This window comes from Cannabis sativa, chromosome 1 (genome assembly GCF_029168945.1).
Source record: "Cannabis sativa cultivar Pink pepper isolate KNU-18-1 chromosome 1, ASM2916894v1, whole genome shotgun sequence".
Taxonomy (NCBI): domain Eukaryota; kingdom Viridiplantae; phylum Streptophyta; class Magnoliopsida; order Rosales; family Cannabaceae; genus Cannabis; species Cannabis sativa.
In genome coordinates, this window is record NC_083601.1 from 49271514 (window position 1) to 49297343 (window position 25830).

General features: G+C 38.7%; 1 protein-coding gene across 1 annotated transcript; it reads left to right on the forward strand.

The window, feature by feature from the left end:
• Nucleotides 1–22892: 22892 nt before the first annotated feature.
• LOC115704817 (serine/threonine-protein kinase-like protein CCR2) lies at nucleotides 22893–25606 on the forward strand. Its single transcript, XM_030632023.2, has one exon. It carries the CDS (start codon nucleotides 23221–23223, stop codon nucleotides 25546–25548), a length of 2328 nt encoding a protein of 775 aa, XP_030487883.2. The 5' UTR covers nucleotides 22893–23220; the 3' UTR covers nucleotides 25549–25606.
• The last annotated feature ends 224 nt before the right edge of the window (nucleotides 25607–25830 follow it).

Genomic DNA, 25830 nt, shown 5'->3' on the forward strand with positions numbered 1-25830 from the left:
CGTATTTGTGGTAGTTTAATTATTGGTGATAGTCCAAACTGCAGAAACCGCACCGCATCGCACCACACTATTTTTTGCGGTGCGGTTTCTGTGGTTTTTTAGTTTCGCGGTGCGGGTGCAGTTTGAGAAATTAGAAAAACTACATGTGTGGATTGGTTTGAAAAAATGGTCAAAAATTGCACCACCCGCACAGCGAAACCCCTAGTTGGAAGTCTAATGTATGCTATGTTATGCACTAGACCAAACATTTGCTATGTAGTGGGAATTGTTAGCAAGTATCAGTCAAACTCAGGAAAGGAACATTGGACAGCAGTTCAACATATTTTGAAATACTTAAAGAGGACAAGGGATTATGTGTTAGTCTACAAGGGTGGTGCTTTAAATACCTTAGGCTTTACTGACTCAAATTTCTAGGCTTCTCTTGATGACAGGAAGTCTACATTTGGGATGGTATTCACTCTTGGGGTTAGAGCAGTTGTTTGGAGAAGTGTCAAGCAATCCACAATATCTAACTCTACCATGGATGCTGAATACATATCCGCTGAGGCTGCTAAGGAACTAGTCTGGCTAAGAAAGTTCTTCACAAAACTTAGTGTTGTTCCAGGTATAAAAAAACCACTAGTGTTACTTTGTGGCAACACTGGTGCTATAGCCAATAGTAAAGAGCCTCGAAGCCACAAGAGGAGTAAACACATTGAGAGAAAATACTACATCATCAGAGAATATGTGGCAAGAAGAGACGTGCTATCAGGAAAAGTTGATACTGAAGATAACCTAGCCGACCCATTCACCAAGACTTTGACAGAGACTGCATTTGAAAAGCACAGAGAAAATCTAAGATTAACTGAAATATACTGATTGTTTTATGTTAGTGCAAGTGGGAGTTTGTTGGGTTTTGTGCCATAACTAAAACTCTATTTCAATGTTATCTTGAATATTCATTTATCAATAAAGGAACATAATTATTTTATTACTTGTTTAATACATTGCTTAGTTCACATGTTTGCTTCATGATCATTTGTTTAATTTATAAATTCATTTAAATCCTTATCACATTATTATTTATGATTACTGTATTTTCTACACAGTGGAAAGTAATCAAAATTATGTGATTAAACTTTAGTCTCATAATTTATCAGTACACATGATTTTTACTGATATGATAATCAACAATGTGGTTTACTTACACTTAGATAGTGGTATGTCTTTTCCAATGCATTGGTAAAGTAAGCTTGTATTGGATATATTATTATTCATCAGACTGGACCGATATTCACATAGAAAAAGATATCTTAAACTTACCATATTATCTTTCTAAGTGAATATTACTTAGTTAATCTTAGATCAATGATCTTAATCCTGAGATGGTTAGGTTCTGATTCAATTGTATTATTTATGTTCTTTGACTTATTTATTAAAGTTGACAAATTAGATCTTCCCAATACTAACACATTGGGAACATGTAGTACAATTAAGTAGAAGCGCTAATCATAGATACAGAATCTATAACTTTTATAAATGCATAAAAGTGAAACGATAATTTCCTTTGAGCTTGGCTAAACGAGATTAAATGGTGGAGTACTCATTTCAGTAATTATATTAGTTTACTGAAATATCATTTACAAGGAGCTAAGTATTTTAAAGTCAAAATACATTGAAGGGTAGAATGGTAAATTTGTCCCTACTCAATATAGATCATCTATAGAGGATCATTGATTATTTGGATTGAAACAATAGATAATTAATAACGTATCTATATTTGGAATATATAGAGCGTTCTATGTAATCAAGAGTGTAATTCTAAATCTATAGTGGAGCCAGGAGGAATTAATAAGATAAAATAATTACTTGGTAAATTCTAAAACTACTTATTGGAAGCTTGATTATATAGGCCCATAGTCCCCGCACTAGTTGAGATAATATTAGTTTGTAGACTTAGTTAATTGGTTTTAATTAATCAATTAGAATTCTAAATTAGAGTATGTCTTATTTATGAGTTTTCACTGAGTAAGGGCTTAATTGAGAAAAAAAATGAGATTTTAGGGTTTATTTATTAATTAAGAGACTTTGTAAAGGTCTAACTAATAAATAAGTTAAATGAAAATTTTATTTGATAATTAATTATAATTATTAAATAAATAGATTTGACATTTATAGGATTAGAATTAAAATGTAGCATTTGTGAAAGAAAAGATAAGTTGTTAAAATAAAATGGCAAAATTGAAACTAGTGGGGTCCACATATGAGGTCGACCACTTAAGTGTATTTTAAGCTATTATTTTATTTTTTTTTTAATTCTATTTAATTTAAATCCTAACCCTAAATAAAATCTTATATAATGAATAAGATGAGTCTCATTATCATAACCTAGTTTTCTACTTTGTCAAACAACTGAAAAATTAAGAGCCTCTCTTATAGAATTTGAATTCCTCTCTCATTCTCTTCATAATTTCGAACCTATAGTGAAGAGTACCTTGCCCACACAATTCAAGTCACTAAAGGAGATCTATGTTCAGATCTTGGCAATACTCTGCGACAGAAAGGAACAAGGGCTAGAGATCTGAATGGAATGAGCCATAATATTTCGCTACCACCAATGTAAGGTTTTCTAGAACTATATATGTGTTTATTTCATTGTCTTAGAAAATTCATGTTTAGGATGTTAGATTATAGAATATAATCAAACATACATGTTAGTAAATCTAGATCCTAGTAAAATAAGTTCCAACAACTTCTTCTGTCACAGTTTGAGACAGAATAGCAGTAGCACTCTGAGCATCTTCATCACTTTGCTTGAGTGGCATGGTCCAAGATTTATCAAGGAAGCCAAAATCAGCATACACTCTCTGGCATGACATGATCAACCCAACCTTCTGAAGATTTTTAGTGCTAAAGAGGGTTCGACAATCTCTCTCCCATGCCTTAATCTCAAACAACATGGCATCGGCTCTCCTCTTCATGTTAATAAGAGGAGCAAGTCTTTTGAAAGGGTCAACTTTTTGGAAAGTAATGTGTCTTGACGGAGGAACAGGAGTATAAAAATACTCTTGATAGTAAAGGCTACAATTACTCTTGGTTATGTGTTCTATGAATGGACTAAATTGATGGAAGTGGTAAAAGCCTTGATCTCTATGGGTTGGACTCCATTTCAAGTCACAGAGAAAGTTTATCTCATGAGGAGTTGGGATAGGCTAGTTCCTAAGGCGGTAAAATATGAAGAAGGTGGCTAGAATCCTATAGCCATTTGGGTTTATGGTAAGGACATACACCGAAGAAGTTAGCTATGAATATAAACCATGAATGCAAGGACAAGTAAACACCCGCATTCATGTGGAATCTCGACCAGGCACTACAACAAGTATTCTGGGAACCCTTGGGAGCACCATGTCAAGGCTTCCGAACAACAATTTCAGGAAGACAGTAATCATCCCAAATTGTTTGAGCTTGAAGCTTGGTATGGGTACTAGACAGAAGAGGCCTAATCTTAACGGCTTAATCTCTCGGATCATCGCTCTCAATGGCAGGTTTGAGAAGCTTAGTTTCCATCACTTTTCCACCATGCGCCTTGTCTAAGTTCTTAGACTTAGGCACTGTCAGCTTAGCTCTTCATCAAGTAATTTCTGCTTCTCTTCATCAAGTAATAAACTGAGCAACATGGGGATCATATTCATCAAGTAATTTTTTGCTTCTCTTCATCCTAGCCATCTCAAGTTCAACAATTTAAGCTACTTACAACTTAAGGAAAGTCAATGTAGCTTGGAAGAATTTTTCAAGGCACAAGTAAAGTGTTTTGGATTTTTGAAAGGTTTGGAAAAATTATTTCAAGGGTTTTTATAAGTTAAATAGTTCTTGGACTAAGATCAACCAAGAAAGAGAAGAAGAAATAAAAAAAAATGGCGTCAAGGGGAAAGGAAAAAAAATATTTTTCTAACTTAAAGTGAAGAAGGCTTGGAGATTCGATGAAAATGAAATCCCAAAGGTGTTCTCAAGGTGCTATAGGCGTGTGGAATGAAGTGAGAAGTGTGAAAAGGAGGCGTTTGGTTGGGAGGAATGAAAATATAGGAATGGGAATGGGAATGGGAATAGGAATGGAATGGAATTAATTTAAAATGCATAAAAAAAATTGATAAAAAAATCATTAAATTTTTTTTCTTGTTACATTGGAATGATCATTCATTTCTTTTTAAAATGGAATAGCCATTCCACCAAAATGGTGGAAAGAGCATTCCATTGGAATGCTATTCCAATACTTTAAAATGCAACCAAACAAAGGAATGGAATAAAAATTGTTTCCATTCCATTCCATTCCATTTCATTACCTCCAACCAAACGCCACCTTAATTCGCAACTCACTTATTTATAGTTGAGTCCAATTTCCTAATCCTAAAGCTAATTGGAGTCTTTTAAATTTAAAGCTTCCTAAAGAAAAGGTAAATAAAAAGTAAAATATATAATTATATCTTCTCCTTTTTTAAAGCTAATTTCGAATTCCTATACAACTAGAAATAGGAATACAAATTTAAAAGGTAATAACAATTCCTAAAGCTATTGGGATTAAGAAAAAATTTGAGAAATTAAAGGAAAAAGATAAATGATAAGCAAAATGCCAAAAATCTTTTCTCTTCTTCCTTTTTCTCTCTAATTTCGAATGGCATCTCCAACTAGGATTAGGATCCCAATTCAATTAATCCTAATGCCATAACAAAAAATAAGAAAATTCTAAATTTTCAAAGAAAGAGAAAAAAGATAAGTGAAAAAAGATAAGATTTTTTTTCTCTTTTTCTTTGTTAATGAATTTTTGAAATTCCCAAGGACTAAACAAGAGTGTTCAAAGTCCTAATTCAGTTGGGAATGCTTAAAAACAAATATAAGTGCCTAAGAATGTTAAAATTGATGCCCATCTAGTAGGTTCGAGCAAAACGGGCTTGGTTCACTTCATCAAGTCAACTCCACGCAAGTGTGAAATTGACTTGGGGGGAAACATATTAACCCGGAAACTTATCCTGGTAACATGGACATTAATGTTTGACACATGGCATGAAGAATAATGTCACGAAGTTGAGTAGACTCAAGTCATAGCGGTCGACCTGGGAGGGGACCCTAGCTCTACACCCAGGTTGACTCAAGGTTCTCCGGGATGGAAGTTCAAACTTTAATAACTTGAATCCAACCCACTATCTTACCCAACATCTAGATTGACGTTGTATGTCAACCTGGGCTTTAGGATGTCAACTTGGGCGCTGGGTTGTGAACTGCCTTTAGTAAAACAGTAATAACTCACTCAATATTAATTTGATTGATACGATTCAACTTGCATTTTAAAACTATTTCAATGCTCTCTCAATTAATGTCTCACACTTTAATCGCAATTCTGAAGTTATCGATCCTAAATTTCACCACAAGTGAGTTACAAAAATAAGCTCCGGGTTACCCGTAACGGGTCACGCAGGGCTCTAAAAAATGACTACTAGCTTTAAAAGTTAATTTTGATCGTTGGATCATCATCTACAGTCATAATTAGCCAATTTAGATTTTTTTTTCTTCATATTTTGAATTATTTTTTCCTATTTTTGTGGGCCTCCTTCACCTATAAAAGGAGAACTCCCTTAATTTATTTTTCACATTTAGAAAATTACCCACAAGGTCTGAGCTTCTCTCTCTAGAATTTGGAGCTTTGACACCTAACCTATATTTGTAATACCATTTCTTAAGAAATAAAAACTCGAAGTAGACGTAACTCTATTACTGTCGCGATACAGGGAGTGAACTACTATAAATTTCTATGTCTCTCTTTACTTTTACTTAACAAATATTTTATTCTCGCCAATCTAGCGAGCGGATATGACTTAGAAGTCTATGTCCAGATTTATGAGTCAACACAACGGGTAAGCAAACTACGTGTAAGAAGCTGTAGAAAATTATTATTTATTAATGGGATGATTGCGACAAAATTTCCCAAAAACTTAGGGTTGATGCAGATTGGTCTCTAATCTCGAAAATTAGCGGCGATAGTTCCCAAGGTCACGTTTTCTGTAAGTCTGTTGGTCCCTAACTTAACTGATCAGTTTATTTATTTTAAAAATGCTACGTGTTGATATATTATATGTGCAAATCATAATTTTAATTAAAAATAATTTAAAAATAAAAAATCATTATTAAAAATTAAAAAAATTATTATTTTTATTTTCTTTTTCCTGTTTCTCTCGTCTTCCTCACCACCCAGCCACTCACCACCCAACCACCCCGACCTTCACCCCACCCAGGGGCGGAGCCAGGATAAGAAGTTTGGGGGGGCCAAAGTATATAATAAAGAAATTTACAAAATACACTTAAAAGTATATTTTTTTAATATATTTTTACGAATTTTTTTTATTGACATTATTACAAATTTTTTATTTTAGGATTTTTTTTTCTAGAAAAAATATTTTTATGTTATTTTCCCATGAAAATAACGTCAAAATAACATTGTTTTGAAACAATAAAAAAACAACACTCTGTATACTTATAAAAAATATTGTTATTTTTTTCAACGTCAAAACAACATTTTTTTTAAAGCAGCAGAAAAATAATACTCTACAATTTTATAAAAAAATCCATAAAAATATAAAAAGAAAGAATTAAATTCATAAAAATATAAAATTTATCATTTTTGTATATTTATTAATAGAATTATTTTTTTTCACTGTAGGGAAAATACTCAATTGGTATAAATATATGCAACCATATAAATAATAACATATAAAGTTAAAATTTTATCAATTATTTGTATATATAATATTTATTATTTAGGAGAAAGAACACAATTGGAATTCGAGTTGAATAATTAAAATGTATATATTATTTTTTATAACATACCTTTATTTGTTATTTAAAATCAGTCACTATTCTTTTATGTGGACTGCTCTTAAATTTATTCTTGTAAAACTGCTGTCACTAATTAATAATATATTTTTTTATCTTAATGATAAACATATATTTATACAAATAATAGTCGGAAAAAAAATTATTTGTAAAAATAGTGATTAGTGTAACAAATATAAAATATAAAATGAAAAAGAGAATGATAAATATCAAATTATCTATTTTGAAAGCCTTTTAACCTTTTAGTTTTCATTTCTTTTATTTTATTTAAAAAGAATTTTGAAGAAGTGATGTGGGGTGTCTTGTAAAATAAATTAGTATTATTAAATAATAAATGCCTTAAAAGAGAATAGAAAACAAGTAAATCTTTTATTAAAAATAATAATAATAATAAATAAGAGTAAATTATATATAATACTAATAGTGGGCCATGGCCTCTATACAACCTAATACCTCCGCCCCTGACCCCACCCCCATCCCCATCATCCCCCACACACACAGTGGTCCAAACTTACAAGCCCTGCGATTACGAAAACCCCAACCCAGAAAATCTTGATCTCCATCTTGATCTCTCTCTTTCTCCTCGTCTCTGTCACTCTTCGTGTCTTGTTGGCCCGGTGCTGACAAGCTGTCTTCGACAACTATTGGCAAAATTAGAGGCAATAGCTGGACTCATCGTACATAAAACTTTCAACCTAGAGATCTCGAGTCATGTGTCCCCATCTTCCAATCGCAAGCCAATCGTCAGAGTTGAAACTTTGCGACTCCGTTATGGTCACTTTGAGTTTCATTTAGCCAAATAATTTTTAGAAATGAGATCTACTCTTAGAGATCTTCCAGATCCTGTGGTTGATTTCTACATGCATTATCGATGATGGTAGATGACCACCGTGCACAGTGGGAGCTTAAATGAGCTTGGGCAGTAGCCATTATAAGGGTTCTAAGCTTATTTAGAGCCCTTGAAATCACTGTTAGGGTGGTTTTGAACTCCTTAGTAGATCAGGGGATGGGGTAGGTGAAGGTCGGGGTGGTTTTGAAATCACTGCTAGGTGAGGAGGACGAAGAAGAAAAAAATATAAAAAAATGAAAAGAAAAGAAAAAATAAAATAAATTTATGATTTTAAAATATATTTTTTAGTTTTTATTCTATTTAATTTTTTTTTAATTAAAATTATTATTTGGATCAATAAAAAATTGACACGTGCCATTTTATTTGGGTTTGACGGATCAATTATGTTAGGGACTAACAGACTTACAAAAAACGTGATCTTGGAGACTATCACCGCTAATTTTCGAGGTTGAAGACTAATCTGCATCAACTCTAAATTTTTTGGGACTTTTACCACAATTATTCTTTTATTAATAGTTACAATGAAATTATAAATCCAATATTATTATGTGGTCATACAGTAATAGATATAGCTTAGTAATTTCACATTTCTCCTTATAAAAAAGAAGTCCCAAGTTCGAATTCCCTTTCAATTCAAGAAAATAAATCTACTGTAATCAAATGATTTTTTCATCTAAATAACGAGTACACTGTCGTATATAATTTACACTTGGACCCATTTCCACAAAGGAAAAGGATGATGTGTCGACGGTATAAATCCTGATAATTTATAAGTCCTCAAATAATAGAATCATGCGAGAAGGTTAAAAACCGAGATAAGATTGAGTCCCACGTTATGCATCACATAACAATAAGATAAAATCGGGATGCATAGAGAAGTATACATAGTTAGGATGTATAATGGATATACGTGATGACCAAGTGTTTTCTTCCCCGCGCCATATGTGAAGATTGCATCTTCACTTCGATTAGTCCGAAGACTATTATATGCGACAACCCATATGGCCCACGGGTTTTAACTTGTCCGTATACGAACAGTCAATATGCAACTAAGGATAGTATACAAACAATCAATATGCGACTAAAGTTTTCGCAGATGTTCCATACTTAAATGTAAATAGTCAGAATGGTCTTAATCATTTATTTCATGAACATTTGTTATTTAATTTAATGCATCGAATGTAAAAATGGTCACTTGATGATCAATTATGTAATTAAAAGGACATGTTATAGTGAGATTTCTCTCACCTAGAAATTCGAGACCAGACTCCTCTTTAAAGGACACGTGTATTCAGATTTCCAATGAAAGCTGAAATGTCCGTGAGAGACTTCTCGAAGTTTAGACCTCGCCCAGGATAAAACCAGCGAGATATTGCGAGTACGACCTAAGTCGAACCACGTAACCATAATTCTCATTATGCAGGGTAGATCCAACTCGCATGTGTCAGAACATGTGCGAGTGTCCCCTCTATATTTCCGCGAAAAGTATAGAGACCAACTCTCTATGATGCAATTTGGTCCCAACGACCCAATAGCCCTGACAAACCGATATAAATTCGCATGTCCAAGTTCTACCAGCTCAAACATGCGATGTCTACAAAGGGCGATTACCTAAGGGCGCAGACGTTCCAAACGTACTGATGACCCTGCGAGCTCAACAAACGGAACATGAACAGTCAACTCGCAGATGCGGAAGACGCATACGTTGATGAACTTAGTAACTGTCACGCATTTATTAATGTTAACGTTGTTTGGGTTTAATTATTGCAATTCAATATGTAAATAATGGATTAACAATGAATGTGATCCTTGTGTAACCGATAGGACACCCACTTTGTATATAAAGGGGTGATCCACCATGAAAATGGCACCTACGAATCCTTTGCTACAGTGGACTAAGCAGATCACAATCTGACTGAACCACTATAATTCTTTGTCTTATTGATATTTTCCAGCCTTGTTGATTGTTCTTGCATTCCCAGTCGAGTACTCGCCATTCTAGGTCGAATACTCGCACTTGTCACTTCCCTGAAAATTCTCTTTTATATTAATTAGATAATACTTTTTGGTGTTGCGAAATTCACTCGACAACATTTGGCGCCGTCTGTGGGAATACGACTAAAAGATTTCATTCACTTTAAAGAACACTATTCATCATGGCTGGAAATCACGCTAACGGAGCTAACAACGGGTCCATCAATATTGGAATGATGAGTGTACCACTGCCTGGAGCTGGAGTGCCACCTGTAGACGTCATCAACGGCGGAGTAGGGAGGAGCAATATCAGACCTCTCAACCTATTCCCAGAAACGACTGGCCCTCAAGTCGGGGACACGTCCACACCACCAGCAACCATGCATTTTCCCCCCGTCACTCCGGCGGTAGTATCCGAGGGAATGGTCCAGCTCACCACCGATCAATATGCTGCAATTCAGGATCAACTGCGGGCACTACAAGCCGAGGTAGACGGACAGAGTCGAGCTCGACGCCCTCCTCGAGTTCCCGCCATTCGCAACGATAACCCTCAGGTAACAACTTCTAGACGTCATACTAACCGTGTACGCAGGGAACGAAGAACTGACCCTGAAGCTCTGGACTTGAATCACCCGATGTCAAGAGATCAATCCGCAAGGTTTCCTAACCAGAGCGCGCAAATTGACGAAGATCCTGAGCGCCGTAATCCTCGCAGTCGTCCATCGAGAGACAATGACGCAGAGTCAGCCTCTTCGTCATCGCATGGCCGCACTCCGAGCAGGTATACAAGGTCCGGCTCTGTACAAACACAACAGGGAGGACGTTATCAAGTACACCGAGGTGATCTACGTGATCATCTCAACGCAGTTTTCAAGGCACGCTCCCGCGGCCCACATAATACTGAGACGCTCCGTGATTCCCATGCGGGCGATCAGGGTGTCAACGCAGGTAATAACCCGCCTATCGCGCCGATCGCGACTACTGGGATTAATATCCCGGCAAACCTTGCCGCAGTGGTTGCGAGCCCCGCAGTCGCAGTGACTCCAGCCCCTGCGACGGAAGGAATTGACCAAAGCATGCTTCTGCAAGCTTTAAAGATACTCGAGCAGCAGCGCAAGCCTATATACAAGCTGCATGGCACCTCGCCTTTTACTGCAGGGGTGCGACAGGCTCAACTTCCGAAAGGGTTTCGTTTATCCGAATCCCTCAAGTATAAAGGTACTTCTAACCCGATAGATTATTTAGAAAAATTCAATACTATAATGGAAGTAGACCAGGTACCGCAACTCGCGAAGTGCCGTATTCTTGCGGCAACACTCGAGGAAAATGCTCATGATTGGTTCACCCAATTACCTGAGGCATCGATATCGACGTGGGAAACCTTCGTCGACTTATTCCTCACGCATTTCCAGGCCACAATGACGTATAGGCCACCCTATACGACTTTGGCCAACATCAAACAAGAACCTGGTGAGTCTTTATAAGACTATTTCAAGCGTTTTAACGCAGAAGTAACAAAGGTCGAGAAGGCCCCCGAGTCTTCACTTGTTTGTATGTTGATAACAGGTATCTTGCCGAGGACCGACTTCTGGAAGGAACTACAAGCTCGAAGGCCGGAGTCCTTAGTAAAGTTCTTCGCCATGGCCGAACCTCACAAGAGAATCGAAAACTCTTTAGCAGAGTTAGAGAAGGGGAAGGACAAACGTCGGTCACCCATACCGCGGTCACGATCTCGCAGTCCGCGAGGGAAGAATTCCAGGGGCCGAAGCCCGAGAAGACGTAGCCCGCGCAGACAGCGAAGCCCGAAGCTGGCTAAGTCACCCCCGAAGAAGGAGTCCTCGCCGAAAAGGAAGGGAGGACCTCGCTTTGTCAACTATACTGAACTTGCCGTACCTCGAGACCATATCTATGCGATTGAGGAAAGGAACGGAGTCTTCAAGAAGCCGCCCCCCATCCGGGGGAATCGCGACCGGAGGGATCCTAAAAAATTCTGTAAGTACCACAAGGACATTGGTCACACTACTCTAGAATGTTGGGTCTTGCAGGATGAGATAGAGGAGCTGATCCGGAGAGGGAAGTTCGACAAGTATAAAAGGAGCGAGGAAAGTCATCCCCAAGCGGATGGCAAAGGAGAAACCCAGAACGCGAGCGGCTCCAGAACACCTCGCAATATCTTAACTATAATCGGAGGACCACACATCACAGGCGACTCTCGCAAATCACAAGAAAGGTATGCCAGAGAGGCCAAGGAGAAGCCGCTTACCAATGTGAACAATCTTGGTGAACGGCCTGAGAAGCTCTTTAAGAAAGAATGCGACGACATCATCTTTATGGAGAGCGACGCGATATGGGTCCATCACCCGCACTCTGATGCACTGGTGATAGTCGCCAATATTGGTGGGGACAATGTCCATCGTATTCTGGTTGACAATGGGAGTTCAGTGAATTTGCTGAATTTCCAAGCCTTCAAGCAAATGGGGTTGCAAGAGAAGGATTTGCGACCTATGACATCAATCATCTATGGCTTTTCGGGAGATGTCATAGCAATTAAAGGAATGATCAAGCTCCCAATCACTTTGGGAACTGCCCCAGTAACAGCCAAGTCGATGGCCGACTTCACAGTAATCGACCAATACTCAGCGTATAACGCCGTAATTGGTCGACCAATCCTGAAGGAGATGAAGATCATAACCTCGATCTATCATCTGACGATGAAGTTCCCTACTCCCGCTGGAGTAGGTTCGGTGCGGGGAGTCCAATTCGACTCACGAGAATGTTATAACGCAGCTGTTAAGCTCGCAAAAAAAAGGACGGTAAATGTTATCTACCTTTTGGATGCACCACCGCCTCGCCAGGATATCCTCAAGATCGAGGAGGTGCCGCACGTGGACGAACCAGACTTGGATCCAAGAATCCTCGATCACACTGCCGCAGCCCAAGCCGCGGAAGACACAATCGAGGTACCTATAGATCCTATAGATAATAACAAGGTTTTAAAAATCAGTTCTAAATTAAATATATAGTTGCGAGAACAATTAACGACCTTTCTAAAGCAAAATCTTGATATTTTTGCCTGGAAACATTCAGATATGGTCGGGATATCTCCGCAGGTCATGTGTCATCGCTTGAACATTGACCCCGAAGTGCGAGGTGTCCGACAAAAGCGCCGCAAAATGGACCCCGCGAGGTACCAAGCGCTGAAAGAAGAAGTCGACCGCCTCCTTGCCTGCGGCTTTATACGGGAGTCATTTTACCCCAACTGGTTAGCAAGCCCCGTACTTGTGCCAAAGCCTAATGACTCATGGCGCACATGCGTTGACTTTACGGATCTAAACAAAGCCTGTCCCAAAGACAACTTTCCTCTTCCTAGCATTGAACAGCTTGTCGATGCCACTGCAGGTCACGCGCTTTTGAGCTTCATGGATGCGTATTCGGGAGACAATCGAATCCCGATGTATGAACCAGATCAAGAACATACCTCGTTCATTACTGATCGAGGATTATACTGTTACAAAGTAATGCCTTTTGGTTTAATAAACGCAGGTGCGACTTATCAAAGGCTAGTGAATATGATGTTCGCAGATCTCATTGGAAAGACAATGGAGGTATATGTTGACGATATGCTCGTAAAATCGCAACACGCGAAGGATCATATTACCCACTTGCATGCCATGTTCGACATATTGCGGCGATACAAGATGCGTCTAAATCCGTTGAAATGCGTCTTTGGGGTGGGCTCTGGGAAATTCCTTGGTTTTATGGTAAATCAGCGAGGAATAGAAGCCAATCCTGCGAAGATCAGGGCATTGGTAGAGATGCCATCACCGACTAAGCCAAAGGAAGTTCAAAGCCTCACAGGTAAAGTCGCAGCTTTAAACCGCTTTATATCCAGATCTTCTGATAAGTGTAAGGAGTTCTTTCAAACTTTGAAAGGCAACAAAAGGTTCCATTGGAACGAAAAATGCGAGCAAGCCTTTCAAGCTTTAAAAACGCATTTGGGGCAACCTCCAATCTTATCGAAGCCGTTGTCCGGAGAAATTTTGTCTATCTATTTGGCCGTCTCCGAATATGCGATTAGTTCAGTACTAATACGCGAGGACCAAGGACGCCAATACCCGGTGTATTACGTCAGTAAGCGATTACTAGACGCCGAGACGCGTTATCCTCAAATGGAGAAATTGGCTTTCACCTTGATAATATCCTCAAGAAAATTGCGACCCTACTTCCAGGCTCACAGCATTGAAGTTTTGACAAACTTCCCCTTAAGACAAGTTTTAGCGAAACCAGAAGCATCGGGGAGATTGTTAAAGTGGGCGATGGAGTTGAGTCAATTCGACATCAAGTATAAACCGAGAACTGCGATCAAGGGGCAAGCCTTGGCAGATTTTATACTTGAATTCCCAAGCACCGAGGTGGCAGTTGTAGAGGACAGAAATGACATTGTCATAGCAGGCAAAGAAGTATGGACATTGTACGTCGATGGAGCCTCAAATAACGAAGGTTCTGGCAGTGGGATCTTGTTAATCAGTCCCAATAATTTCAAGGTACACGCTGCTTTACGTTTTGAATTTTCTGCATCTAACAATGAAGCCGAGTATGAGGCTTTAATCGCAGGATTGAAACTGGCCCTCGAGATGAAAGTCGAGTATCTACAGGCTTTTAGCGACTCTCAAATCGTGGTATGCCAAGTGAATGGAGAATACCTAGCAAGAGGCAGAAGATTGGTTAAATACTTAGCCATCGTTCGTGAAATAATGCAGAAGTTCAAAAATGTAGTTGTATCTCGAGTACCGCGTACTCAAAATGCCCACGCAGACGCATTGGCCCGTTTGGCCTCAACTAGAGAAGCCGAATTACTCGATGTGATTCCGGTAGACGTACTGGCTCACCCAACCATAGATCGAGAAGCAATCATGGAGATAGATGATGTTCAGGAGATTACCTGGATGACTCCTATCCTCGCATACCTTGAAAAGGGGCTCCTACCTGATGATAAAATAGAAGCGAGAAAATTGCGACAGCGGGCAGCCCGTTATATAATATATGACCAAAGGTTGTATCGCAGAAGTTTTAGTCAACCGCTTCTCAAATGTATCAGTGGAGAAGACTGTGGTTACATACTTCGTGAAGTACACGAAGGGATTTGTGGCAATCACACCGGAGGTAATTCCCTTGCTTTAAAAATTATGCGGCAAGGATATTACTGGCCAACATTGCGACAAGATACTCTCGCGTTTGCAAAGAGGTGTGATAGATGTCAGCGAATAGCCACTTACACACATCAGCCTCCGAGTAACCTCCACTCTATCACAAGTCCATGGCCCTTTGCAATATGGGGAATCGATTTAATCGGCGAGTTACCCAAAGGAAAAGGCGGAGTCAAATATGCGGTAGTCGCAGTCGATTACTTCACGAAGTGGGCCGAAGCCAAAGCACTCGCAACCATCACAGCAACGAAATTGCGCGAGTTTGTCTATACATTCATTATTTGTCGTTTCGGCATTCCGCATAAACTCATTTCAGATAATGGAAAACAGTTTGACTGTAAGGAGATGCGGCAGCTATGCGACGATTTGGGGATTAAAAAGGCTTTTTCCGCAGTTGCTTACCCGCAGAGTAACGGACAAACTGAAGCCGTTAATAAAATAATCAAACATACCATAAAAGGGAAACTAGAAGATCGCAAAGGGGCTTGGCCAGACAAGTTATCGCAAGTCCTATGGTCCTATAATACGACCCCTCGATCTACAACTGGCGAAACACCCTTCTCACTTTCTTACGGGTGCGAGGCCATGTTGCCAGTTGAAGTTGGGGCAAGTTCCCTACGCAGAGATGTTTTCAACATTTCACAGAACAACGAGAATCAGCTATTCTGCCTTGATCTTTTGGAGGAAAAGCGTGATAAGGCGCATCTAAAAAATGCGGCCTACCAACAGCGAACTGCAAGATACTTTAACTCCAAAGTAAAAGTAAAAGCCCTACGAGCAGGAGACTTGGTCCTCAGAAGAGTAATGCCAAACACCAAAAACCCGTCGCACGGGGTCTTCGGCGATAATTGGGAGGGACCATACCTCATCGCAGATAAAATTGGTGATGCAACGTATCGACTCGCAACACTCGATGGAACTGCGATTCCACGAGCATGGAATAGCGAGAGCTTGAAATTTTATTATCAATAGTATTCGCATTATTCGATTATGTTCATTCTTGTACTTATACTTAGATATTTTTCATTCAACAAGGTAAAATCCTAAGTATAGAGGGATATATATGCCCGAATGTACTATTGATTGATTATATAAATGAAATTACTTGTTGGATTTTCAAAATTTTCACCAGCTTTGTAAATATTCCTACTTATTACACCAAGCTGCAATTAAAGTCGTAAATATATATATAAAAAACGCGAGTACCCGTGTACTGCGTAAATGTTAAAGGATAGCTATCCCCGCGAGGATAGAAATTTGTCCAAAACAAAAAGAAAATTCGTCCAAGTACAAAAGCGCGAGTACCCTTGTACCGCATATATAAAAAAAAAGAGAGAAGTAAAATTAAAAAACAACATAAGTTAGAGGATAACTAAGCATCTGGAGCAGCAGGAGTAGTCTCATCCGGAGCAGTCTCATCCACGACTTTGCTGATGACCTCATTTTCGACTTCTTCAGCTTGTGCGCCCTCGACCTCATCAAGAAGGTTCCCCCCACCTTGAGTCTGAGTAGGCGACATGGCACGAAAAGCCTCAGCCATCTCAGCGGCTTCTGTTCCAAGAAGAGAAAAGTCGAAGTCTGGGACTTTGGAAAGAGTGGTGTAGATATAATCAGACACTGCCTGATCATACTATTTCTTCCCATTCTCTTTCTCAGTCTCCAAATCGCAGGCCATCTCCACGATCGTCGCCTGTGACTTCTTGACTTCAAGCTCCGCCTGTTCCTTCGCCTTGTTGAGTTCTTCGAGCTCCTTCTCCTTGGCCTTGCTGAGTTCCTCGAGCTCTTTATCCATCCTTGCCACTTCTTGCTTCAGCTTTTTTATATTCTCCTGAAAATGAGCGTTCTGCCTCTTCAGCGAGTCGGCTTCCTTCGAAGGAGTAGCCGCAGCTTTTATGAACAAAGCCATCGACTGCGCGGCCAGTTCAGCAGATCGCGTAACGAGATCCTCATAAGGAATCTCAGCCAGGAACTTCTCTTGCATGGCCAGGAAGTCGCAAGCTCGAACAGGTGGATCAATTACGACTTTCTTCCCCTTGTCTTGTGTGGTCTTGGCTAGCTTCTTGGAAGAGTCTGCGACAAGTGTAGCCATCGCATCGCTCTTCCTCTTTTGGGCGACAACCGGCGAAGTCGTCGCTGTTCCACCCTTCGGTTTGATCTTCAGGAGAGGGGCAGACTTCAGAAAAGTCATATCTGAGAACATAAATGAAAGATAAGTATAAGTCAAAATCCTACCTGTTAGTTTATAACAAGAGACGAATTACCTGAAATTTGTCGAGGGGTTTGCTTAGAAAGACGCTTGTCTATTCGCTCTTGCTGTTTCTCGGATGGTTCTTTGTATACTGGCTCCCTTTGAAGACTTGCGTTCTCAGGAATCAACTGATGTTCTCGCAACTTCGCAGTTGTACACAATAATCGCCAGTCGCGATCTTGTACTGGAAGGCTCCCGAGAATTTCAGCTGTCTCCTTGCTAGTCGCGTCAAGGGTCAGTCGAGCTGGTCTATCTGCGATAACAACAAAGAGTGAGTAAGCAAAAGATCTCAAAAGAAATAAAATGTCTAAGTCAAGAAATATGCGACATACTAGGTCTGCGATTAAAGTCGGTCCTAATCCCAGGAACTTTAAAGACATAAAACCACTTTGATTTCCAATCCCCCATGTTCGACACCATTCCTTCAACTTCGTTGATTTCAGAAGTCGCCCATTTGCTAAAGCAGTAGAAGCCATTATGAAGACCTACGCTTTTTATGTCGTAGAAATAGCTGAATTCTTCTACTGAAGGAGCCCTATGGACATACTCCATGTACATCGCATAGAAGGCTAGGACAGTGCGATAACTGTTGGGAGTTAGCTGAAAGGGCGATACATCATATCGCCTGAGAATGGCTGCGACGAAGGGGTGAAAGGGGACTGATACACCACACCGAAGAATGGGTATTGAGACTACCACATCCTCTGTGGGAATGATCGCAGGGTTAGTAAATGGAAGGTGCGCCCTCTGAGACGGCTTAGGACGTTGAAACGCGAGTCGAAGTAAATTTAACCTCACAAAGGTGGTGAAGTCTGATTTGGAAACCCTCGAGATTAAATCCTCGCACGCGAAGGGCTCGTTCAGCTGGGAATCGTCGACCGAATCTGTCCCACTCCCTTCCGCCTCCTCCTCTTCCCCACCTGACTCGCGAGCTGGAGTCGTCCATTCCTCGTCCATCTCCTCAACCTCGATGTCAGGAGCATGCCTCGAATGTATAAGATAGTCGCGTGCCGACACTGTGGACTCCCTGTCTCGAATATCGATGGTCCCAGGTTCTGCGAGTTCCTGCACCATCCTCTCGATGTCCACAGAAGACATCGGACCTAATTCTATTGGAGCGGCCTCCTCTTCGGAAATGTCCGTGGGGAGAAAACTGTCCTTCTCCTGGTCAGTCTCACCGTCAAATGCATGGCCTCCCGAGCCGAGCTGCTGGCTATCCGATAAATCGCTCATCTGAAAGATAGAAGATCTTTTCAGCGTGATGGATGTGTGAAAAGCAAAGTAAGTGATCTCACCCGCATTAGATTATAAAGTCGCACTCGACAGAATGGTCAGCCTCCTTGCGAATACTGACCATCCCATCAATATGCGAGGAGGGATAAAACTATCTTGGGCAAAATAATTCACGCATCCTCGGCCAAGTGGTATACCTCCAGAAACGGCTGGGAGTTTCCCAGTGACTCAAGGGATGTGCGTTTTCGAGCATAACCCTGAAGTTACTGGGAGACCCCCACCGTTCCGAGACTACCTATCAACCAAAGAGTACGCTCATTTGAATATTAACGCATGTCGCAAATGGCTGGGTGTATCACAGTATCTCAAGGGGCATATAACCGCGTATATGGCCATTAGAATACTGTGACACACCCACCATTTGGAATAGCGATTAATACCCTCGCAACTCAGCCCGCGACATATAAAAATCCTAAAAGATCTAGCTAACAGTCAAATGGAAATAAATCTTGGCAATATGCGAGTATTCAAGCTGTTCATCTGAACACCCGCGAACATTCAAGCTGTTCATCCGAATATCCGCGAGTATTCAAGACGTGGAACAGTGCCTATGAATTGTGTGCGGTTATGTCAGTTTACAGGTCATATTCTATGAATTTACCCAGGTTTACTTACCTAAAACACATAGCCTCATAAACACCCACTAGCATACATTCCTAAAAAAGCCTTTAAAATACGCGAACCCAGAAAGTAAAGCATATTTTCTCCAAAACAGAAAACAAAAATGCAGTGATTTGAAAACTAACCTTTAGTTCTGATTTCTGCGATTGCTCTCGATCACTTCTGAGATTGAGAATGTTGTGGAAAGATGGTAGAAAATCTGGGAATGGATTTTTGAAGTGTATGTAATGGAGGGAAAGAAGAAGTTAAGAGTAAGAGGGAAAAATGGGAATTTTGATTCGTATCAAAGTATTTAAATACCCATATCCCTTATTAATTGGGATTGTGACACGTGGCAGCCAGAATGCCTAAGGTCGCCCAATCTAACGGCCAACGATGGCCACGCCTACACGAAAACCGAGGAGTTTTGTGACGTGGCACCATAAAGGTAATAAAAACTAATAATTACTAATAATTACAGCCGTCATTTTTCGAAACCCTCGATGGGACAACCAAAAGGTCACCTCCTCGTGACAACCTTTCACCTGTCTCTCGAGTAATAGTTTCCCTCAGTGACCGCTCCTGTCACGTCGCGAAACTAGGGGCATGTGTTATAGTGAGATTTCTCTCACCTAGAAACTCGTGACCAGACTCCTCTTTAAAGGACACGTGTATTCAGATTTCCAATGAAAGCTGAAATGTCCGTGAGAGACTTCTCGAAGTTTAGACCTCGCCCAGGATAAAACCAGCGAGATATTGCGAGTACGACCTAAGTCGAACCACGTAACCATAATTCTCATTAATGCAGGGTAGATCCAACTCGCATGTGTCAGAACATGTGCGAGTGTCCCCTCTATATTTCCGCGAAAAGTATAGAGACCAACTCTCTATGATGCAATTTGGTCCCAACGACCCAATAGCCCTGACAAACCGATATAAATTCGCATGTCCAAGTTCTACCAGCTCAAACATGCGATGTCTACAAAGGGCGATTACCTAAGGGCGCAGACGTTCCAAACGTACTGATGACCCTGCGAGCTCAACAAACGGAACATGAACAGTCAACTCGCAGATGCGGAAGACGCATACGTTGATGAACTTAGTAACTGTCACGCATTTATTAATGTTAACGTTGTTTGGGTTTAATTATTGCAATTCAATATGTAAATAATGGATTAACAATGAATGTGATCCTTGTGTAACCGATAGGACACCCACTTTGTATATAAAGGGGTGATCCACCATGAAAATCGCACTTACGAATCCTTTGCTACAGTGGACTAAGCAGATCACAATCTGACTGAACCACTATAATTCTTTGTCTTATTGATATTTTCCAGCCTTGTTGATTGTTCTTGCATTCCCAATCGAGTACTCGCCATTCTAGGTCGAATACTCGCACTTGTCACTTCCCTGAAAATTCTCTTTTATATTAATTAGATAATACTTTTTGATGTTGCGAAATTCACTCGACAACAGGACACATGCTTTTTATATAGATGGTTGATCTGCTTCATAAAGAACCTAATCACAAACTTTCTAAAGTGGACTAGGTAGACTGAACGCTTGTTAAACAACTATATTTCTCTGTGTTTTTTAGTTATTCTTTGCATAGTCGTTGTTTACGTTTCGTTTTCATTATAATATATTTGAATAATCGCTGTTCTAAGTAAATAATTGTTGCTTTTATTGTGAGTATTCTTACTTCGCTTAAAATTGAATACCATATTTTGGTGTTGTTTATTTTTCTCCGAAAAACATCTATTATTATTGAACAAAAATCTATTATTATTATAAATATTAAAGAAGTAAGAAGAGAATCTTGAATGAATTTTTTTCTTTTTTAAAAAAGAAAATCTTCAATTGTGAACATTATTAATCCAAAAAGTGTGCCTTTTGTCTCCATTGACTCACCTTGAATAGAGACCGAAACAACTCTCTCTGATGAGGACTCCTTTATATGTCCACCCCTCTTCACAATTGTACGGATCGATGTACTCTCTGGTCTTTTTTTTAATAACAACTCTCTGCATGTATATGAACATATTTTCACTTTAATATATCCACAAATTATAATTCCTCTCTCTCTCTCTCTTTTATTCGAAGATTATATTAATTCAATACGTTCGAAATTGTAAAAGTCTCCTCTTTCCCCAACTATTTTTGTGCATCTTCCACGTGATAATATCTTTTAACATTATAAATTTAGTATTCCCACACACTTAAAGGGATCTAACCTGTCATAATATTGGGTCACAACATAATCAGATCGTTTGAGCTCTAGTTTTTCTTCCAAATTGATTCAGAAGTCAAATTATTAGATTTTATTTCTATGTGCTCCGAGATTAAATTTTTACATAAATATCTAATTGAGATTCAATTTTTGGTTAGCAAGAACAATATATAACATGACATTGTCGATTTTTCATGAACTATAATCACATGGTGGTAGGGGCACAAGTTAGAGACATCCCATGTTCTAAAATATTTTCTTGGTTTTAAAAATTTAAAAATAAATTACATCATATAATGACAATTATGAGATTTTAATTCTTCATGTGTCTTGTTAGGAGGCAATGACTGATTATGGCTTTCTCCATAGCAAGGGATGATTAGATGTGGTCTGGATACAGGTGTATCTGAAAATTTCCTAAACAAGATATAGTATCTAAAATCAATTGTAATTTAAAAATAATAATTGAAGCCCATGTATACATATAATGTATAATACTAAGAACAATTATTAGGAAACTGTATGTGCCCTCTTAATGATTTGAATTTCATTTTAATTTGGTAGGCAGAAAGACAAGAAGCCAGACTCTAAATGGTCATTTATCTTCACATACAGCTAGCTAGCTTGTTCTTCTTCTTCATATCATTACTCTTGGGGCTCTACATACAAACATATATAATACCAATTCAGACCCACATTACACTTATCAAGAAAAGAAATACTAACATTGATATATATGAATATATGATGGTGATAAAGACTAAATAAATTGAAATTAGTACCTATCTGCATTAAACCAAGTCTACATTCACTTCAATATAATACTGCTTTAATTTCATTAGTAATTAATATCATCATCATTAGCTGTCATGTCTAAACAAAGCATCTCAAATTACTATGTTTAGGTCATAAAGGATATAGATAATTAATTTCAGATGCATATTGTTATTGTGGTTTAAATTATAAGCTAATTAGGATTTTTATCTCGAATTTTTAAGGTTGTTAAAAATGTTTTCTGAACTATTGAGATTGTTGGATTTAAAGACTTTTGTCTAATTTTAGTAAAAAAGTCTAACATGGATGAAAGTTTAGAGAGCATGATTTAGTACATGTCAAAGTTCGAGGGACATGATTTGGTATATATCAAAGTCTGAGGGGTATGGTTTAATACATAAACAATCACTGAAATAGTAAAATTGAATGAAATTAGACAAAAATTCTTAAATCTAACAATCTCAGTAGTTCAAGAAATATTTTTAACGACTTTAAAAATTCAGGGTATAATTTGATACATATCAAAGTTGAAGGCAAAAAAATTATATATCTGATCTTTTAGATGATCATTAACTCAAATATTTAGATTACATAACTAGGAACTCAATTTCAAGAATAAGTTTTTTTTAATGTTCGATAATACAACACCAAGTTGATAATAAATAAATATTCTCAATTAAAATCTCTGTATGGAAAAACATGGAGAATAGATAACTTTATGTATGTTATAATCTTGTTTATTGGGCACAATCAAGGGGAACAATAAATTACTATTATGTAGTATACAAGTCAATGAAAGCTTGTATGAAATTATATTATAATATTTGTATAAATATTCCAAAAACTACAACTTGCTTTGATCCCATGAGCTTGTTGGATCTAACTTCTGAATAATAATAATAAAAAAGAAAAGAAAAGTTTAATCAAAGTACTTCTAAAGTCATAAAATGAGAGAAACAAAGACACAAAACAGTGAGACAGCTGGCCTTATGAAATTTTTAAATTACAGTTACTTTGCATTAACTACTTCTTTCAAAGTCAGACACTTATATTTGACTCCATAACCGTCTGAAATCCAAAACTTCAATCAGAGAGATAAGAATGGGCAAAGCCATAGCCACACCATTATTAACAACTCAGAAACACTCATAAAAAAAATCCTATAAAACACAGTAAGGGAATGACAATCCAAAGATGTCTCTTTGTTGGGGCTCCCATTTTCATACTCATTTTTCATCTTCCATGGCTGCAGTTTGCATTTGGTTATGGCTCGGTTGGGCCGATTGCGGCTGCATTTGGCGAAAAAGGGTTCTTCTGCGCCATTGATGCTAGTGGGAAGCAAGACATCATATGCTGGGATAAGGAAAACAAGTCCTCATCATCAACAACATACTTCAATTCTCTTCCAGCCATGGTTTCGCTTTCGGGTGGTGAAGAATTCATGTGTGGCATTACGTCCAACTCTTCCAAGGCTTATTGCTGGAACTTGGAAACGAATTCAGCAATGGATCTTGTCCCTGAAGCTTATAAAAGCACCTCTTATTCTGTAATGGCGGCTGGAAAAGACCATGTATGTGGTATTAAAGGATACTACTATGAAAAAAATGAAGTGGGCAATGTTGATTGTTGGCAGTATATTAAAAAAAGAGATAATAGTTCAAATGTATATGCTATATCTAATACTCTTTTTTATGACCCTTCAATTATTAATGGTTTACTTTTAAGAAGTGTTGTTTCTGGGGAAGGCTTCAGTTGTGGTGTTGCTAAAGATGGTGGTGTCATTTGCTGGGGTCCTAAATCTGGTAATTTGGGGTCATCCCCAGGTGATCTTATGTCCTTGGCTGCAGGTAGGAACTCTGTTTGTGGAATCACAGCTATGAGTGGTGAAGTCAAATGCTGGGGTGAGGCTACTGAGTTTGATTCTCCTCCTGTTGGGACTCGATTTATGAGCTTATCAGTTGGAGCTAAACACTACTGTGGGATATTTGAGGACGATCATAGTGTCCAATGTTGGGGAAGTATTCAATCCCCATTGTCTGTTCCGAAGGGATATGGATTTATGGCAATTGCTTCTTCAGATTTCACCACTTGTGGGGTTAGAGAGGTTGACTTGGTTCTTGATTGTTGGGGTGTTCATGGTCAATCCAAGCAAGATTACACCCCACCATTGCAGTTGTGTAGCCCGGGAGTGTGCTCTCCGGGCTCGTGTGCTTCAGGGAAATTTGCATTTAATGCTAGTGTTGTCTTGAATGAGGCAGGTTTGACTAGTTTATGTGCTAGAAACGATGTCAAAATTTGCTTGCCTTGTGGAACAAATTGCTCTCAAGGCCTTTTTCCTTCTAGCATTTGTACTGAGAATGCTAATAGAGTATGCACTGCTTGTTCACTTTGCCAGAACAGTTCTTGTTGGGATATATGTAACATTTCTTCTTCATCTTTTTCCGGGATTCGAGACCAAGATAGACAAGAATTCATGAAGAAATTAGTGATCATCATTGGTTCATTAGTCTCGGGCTCTTTACTAATTCTGATTTGCTGGTGTCTTTTAAGCCGAATAAGCAGATCAAAGAATCAAGAAAAAGGTAGAAGCTGTTGCTTTTTGTGTGCAGGAAAGCAGGCGGTAGAGGCTGACCCTGAAACTAATTCACAAACATCTGTTTCTGTACAAACCTGCATTGCAACAACACAAGTGTTTCGGCTTTCCGAGCTCAAAGATGCTACTCATGGATTCAAGGAGTATAATGAGTTAGGCAGAGGAAACTTTGGTTTTGTCTACAAAGCTGTTCTCTCTGATGGCAACCAAGTAGCTGTCAAGAGGGCTAATGCAGCCACCATAATTCACACAAACACAAAGGAATTCGAAGCAGAACTCGAAATACTATGCAACATGAGGCACAGCAATATTGTAAACTTGTTGGGATATTGTGCAGAGATGGGGGAACGATTACTTGTTTATGAGTACATGCCTCATGGCACCCTATATGATCATCTCCATGGAGAGCTTTCACCTCTTGATTGGAATTTAAGGTTGAAAATCACATTGCAGGCTGCGAAAGGCCTCGAGTACCTTCACAAACAAGCCAAGCCACCTATTGTTCATGGTGACATGACAACCTCTAACATCCTTCTTGATGCAGAATGGGGTGCAAGGATTTCAGATTTTGGGCTGCTAAGTACTACTACTACTGAGAAGGACCAAAATGTAAACATGGAAAGTGATGTTTACAATTTTGGGATTGTTTTGCTTGAGATTTTAAGTGGAAGGAAAGCTTATGACAGGGATTGTAGCCCTGCAGGAATTGTTAATTGGGCATTGCCATTAATAAAAAGAGGGAAAGCAGCAGCCACTGTTGACAAGAATGTGGCTCTTCCAAGAAATGTTGAACCATTGCTTAAGCTTGCAGACATAGCTGAGCTTGCACTAAAGGAAATTCCCGCCGAGCGGCCGAGCATATCTGAGGTTGTGTCTTTGTTGGATCAGACTATGAAATGTGGAATGACAATGTAAAAAACATGCATTACTCTCTAGCAATTTAAGTACCAATATGACAATCTTTGAATGTGTACATTTCATTTCATTTTACTCTTACTCCAAGAAAGTTGAGGATGTTACAATTGTTTCATAGAAAGCCTTTTAGTTACTCATTTTAATTTTTTTTTACACACTACCTAATTCTTTTTTATAAAAACAAATAATTTTTTACAAAATTTCGTGAAAGCCTTAGCACCATGTACAGTATTGTTGTGAAAACAACTTAAAAACAACTATTTATATTTTTGTAAAAAAACT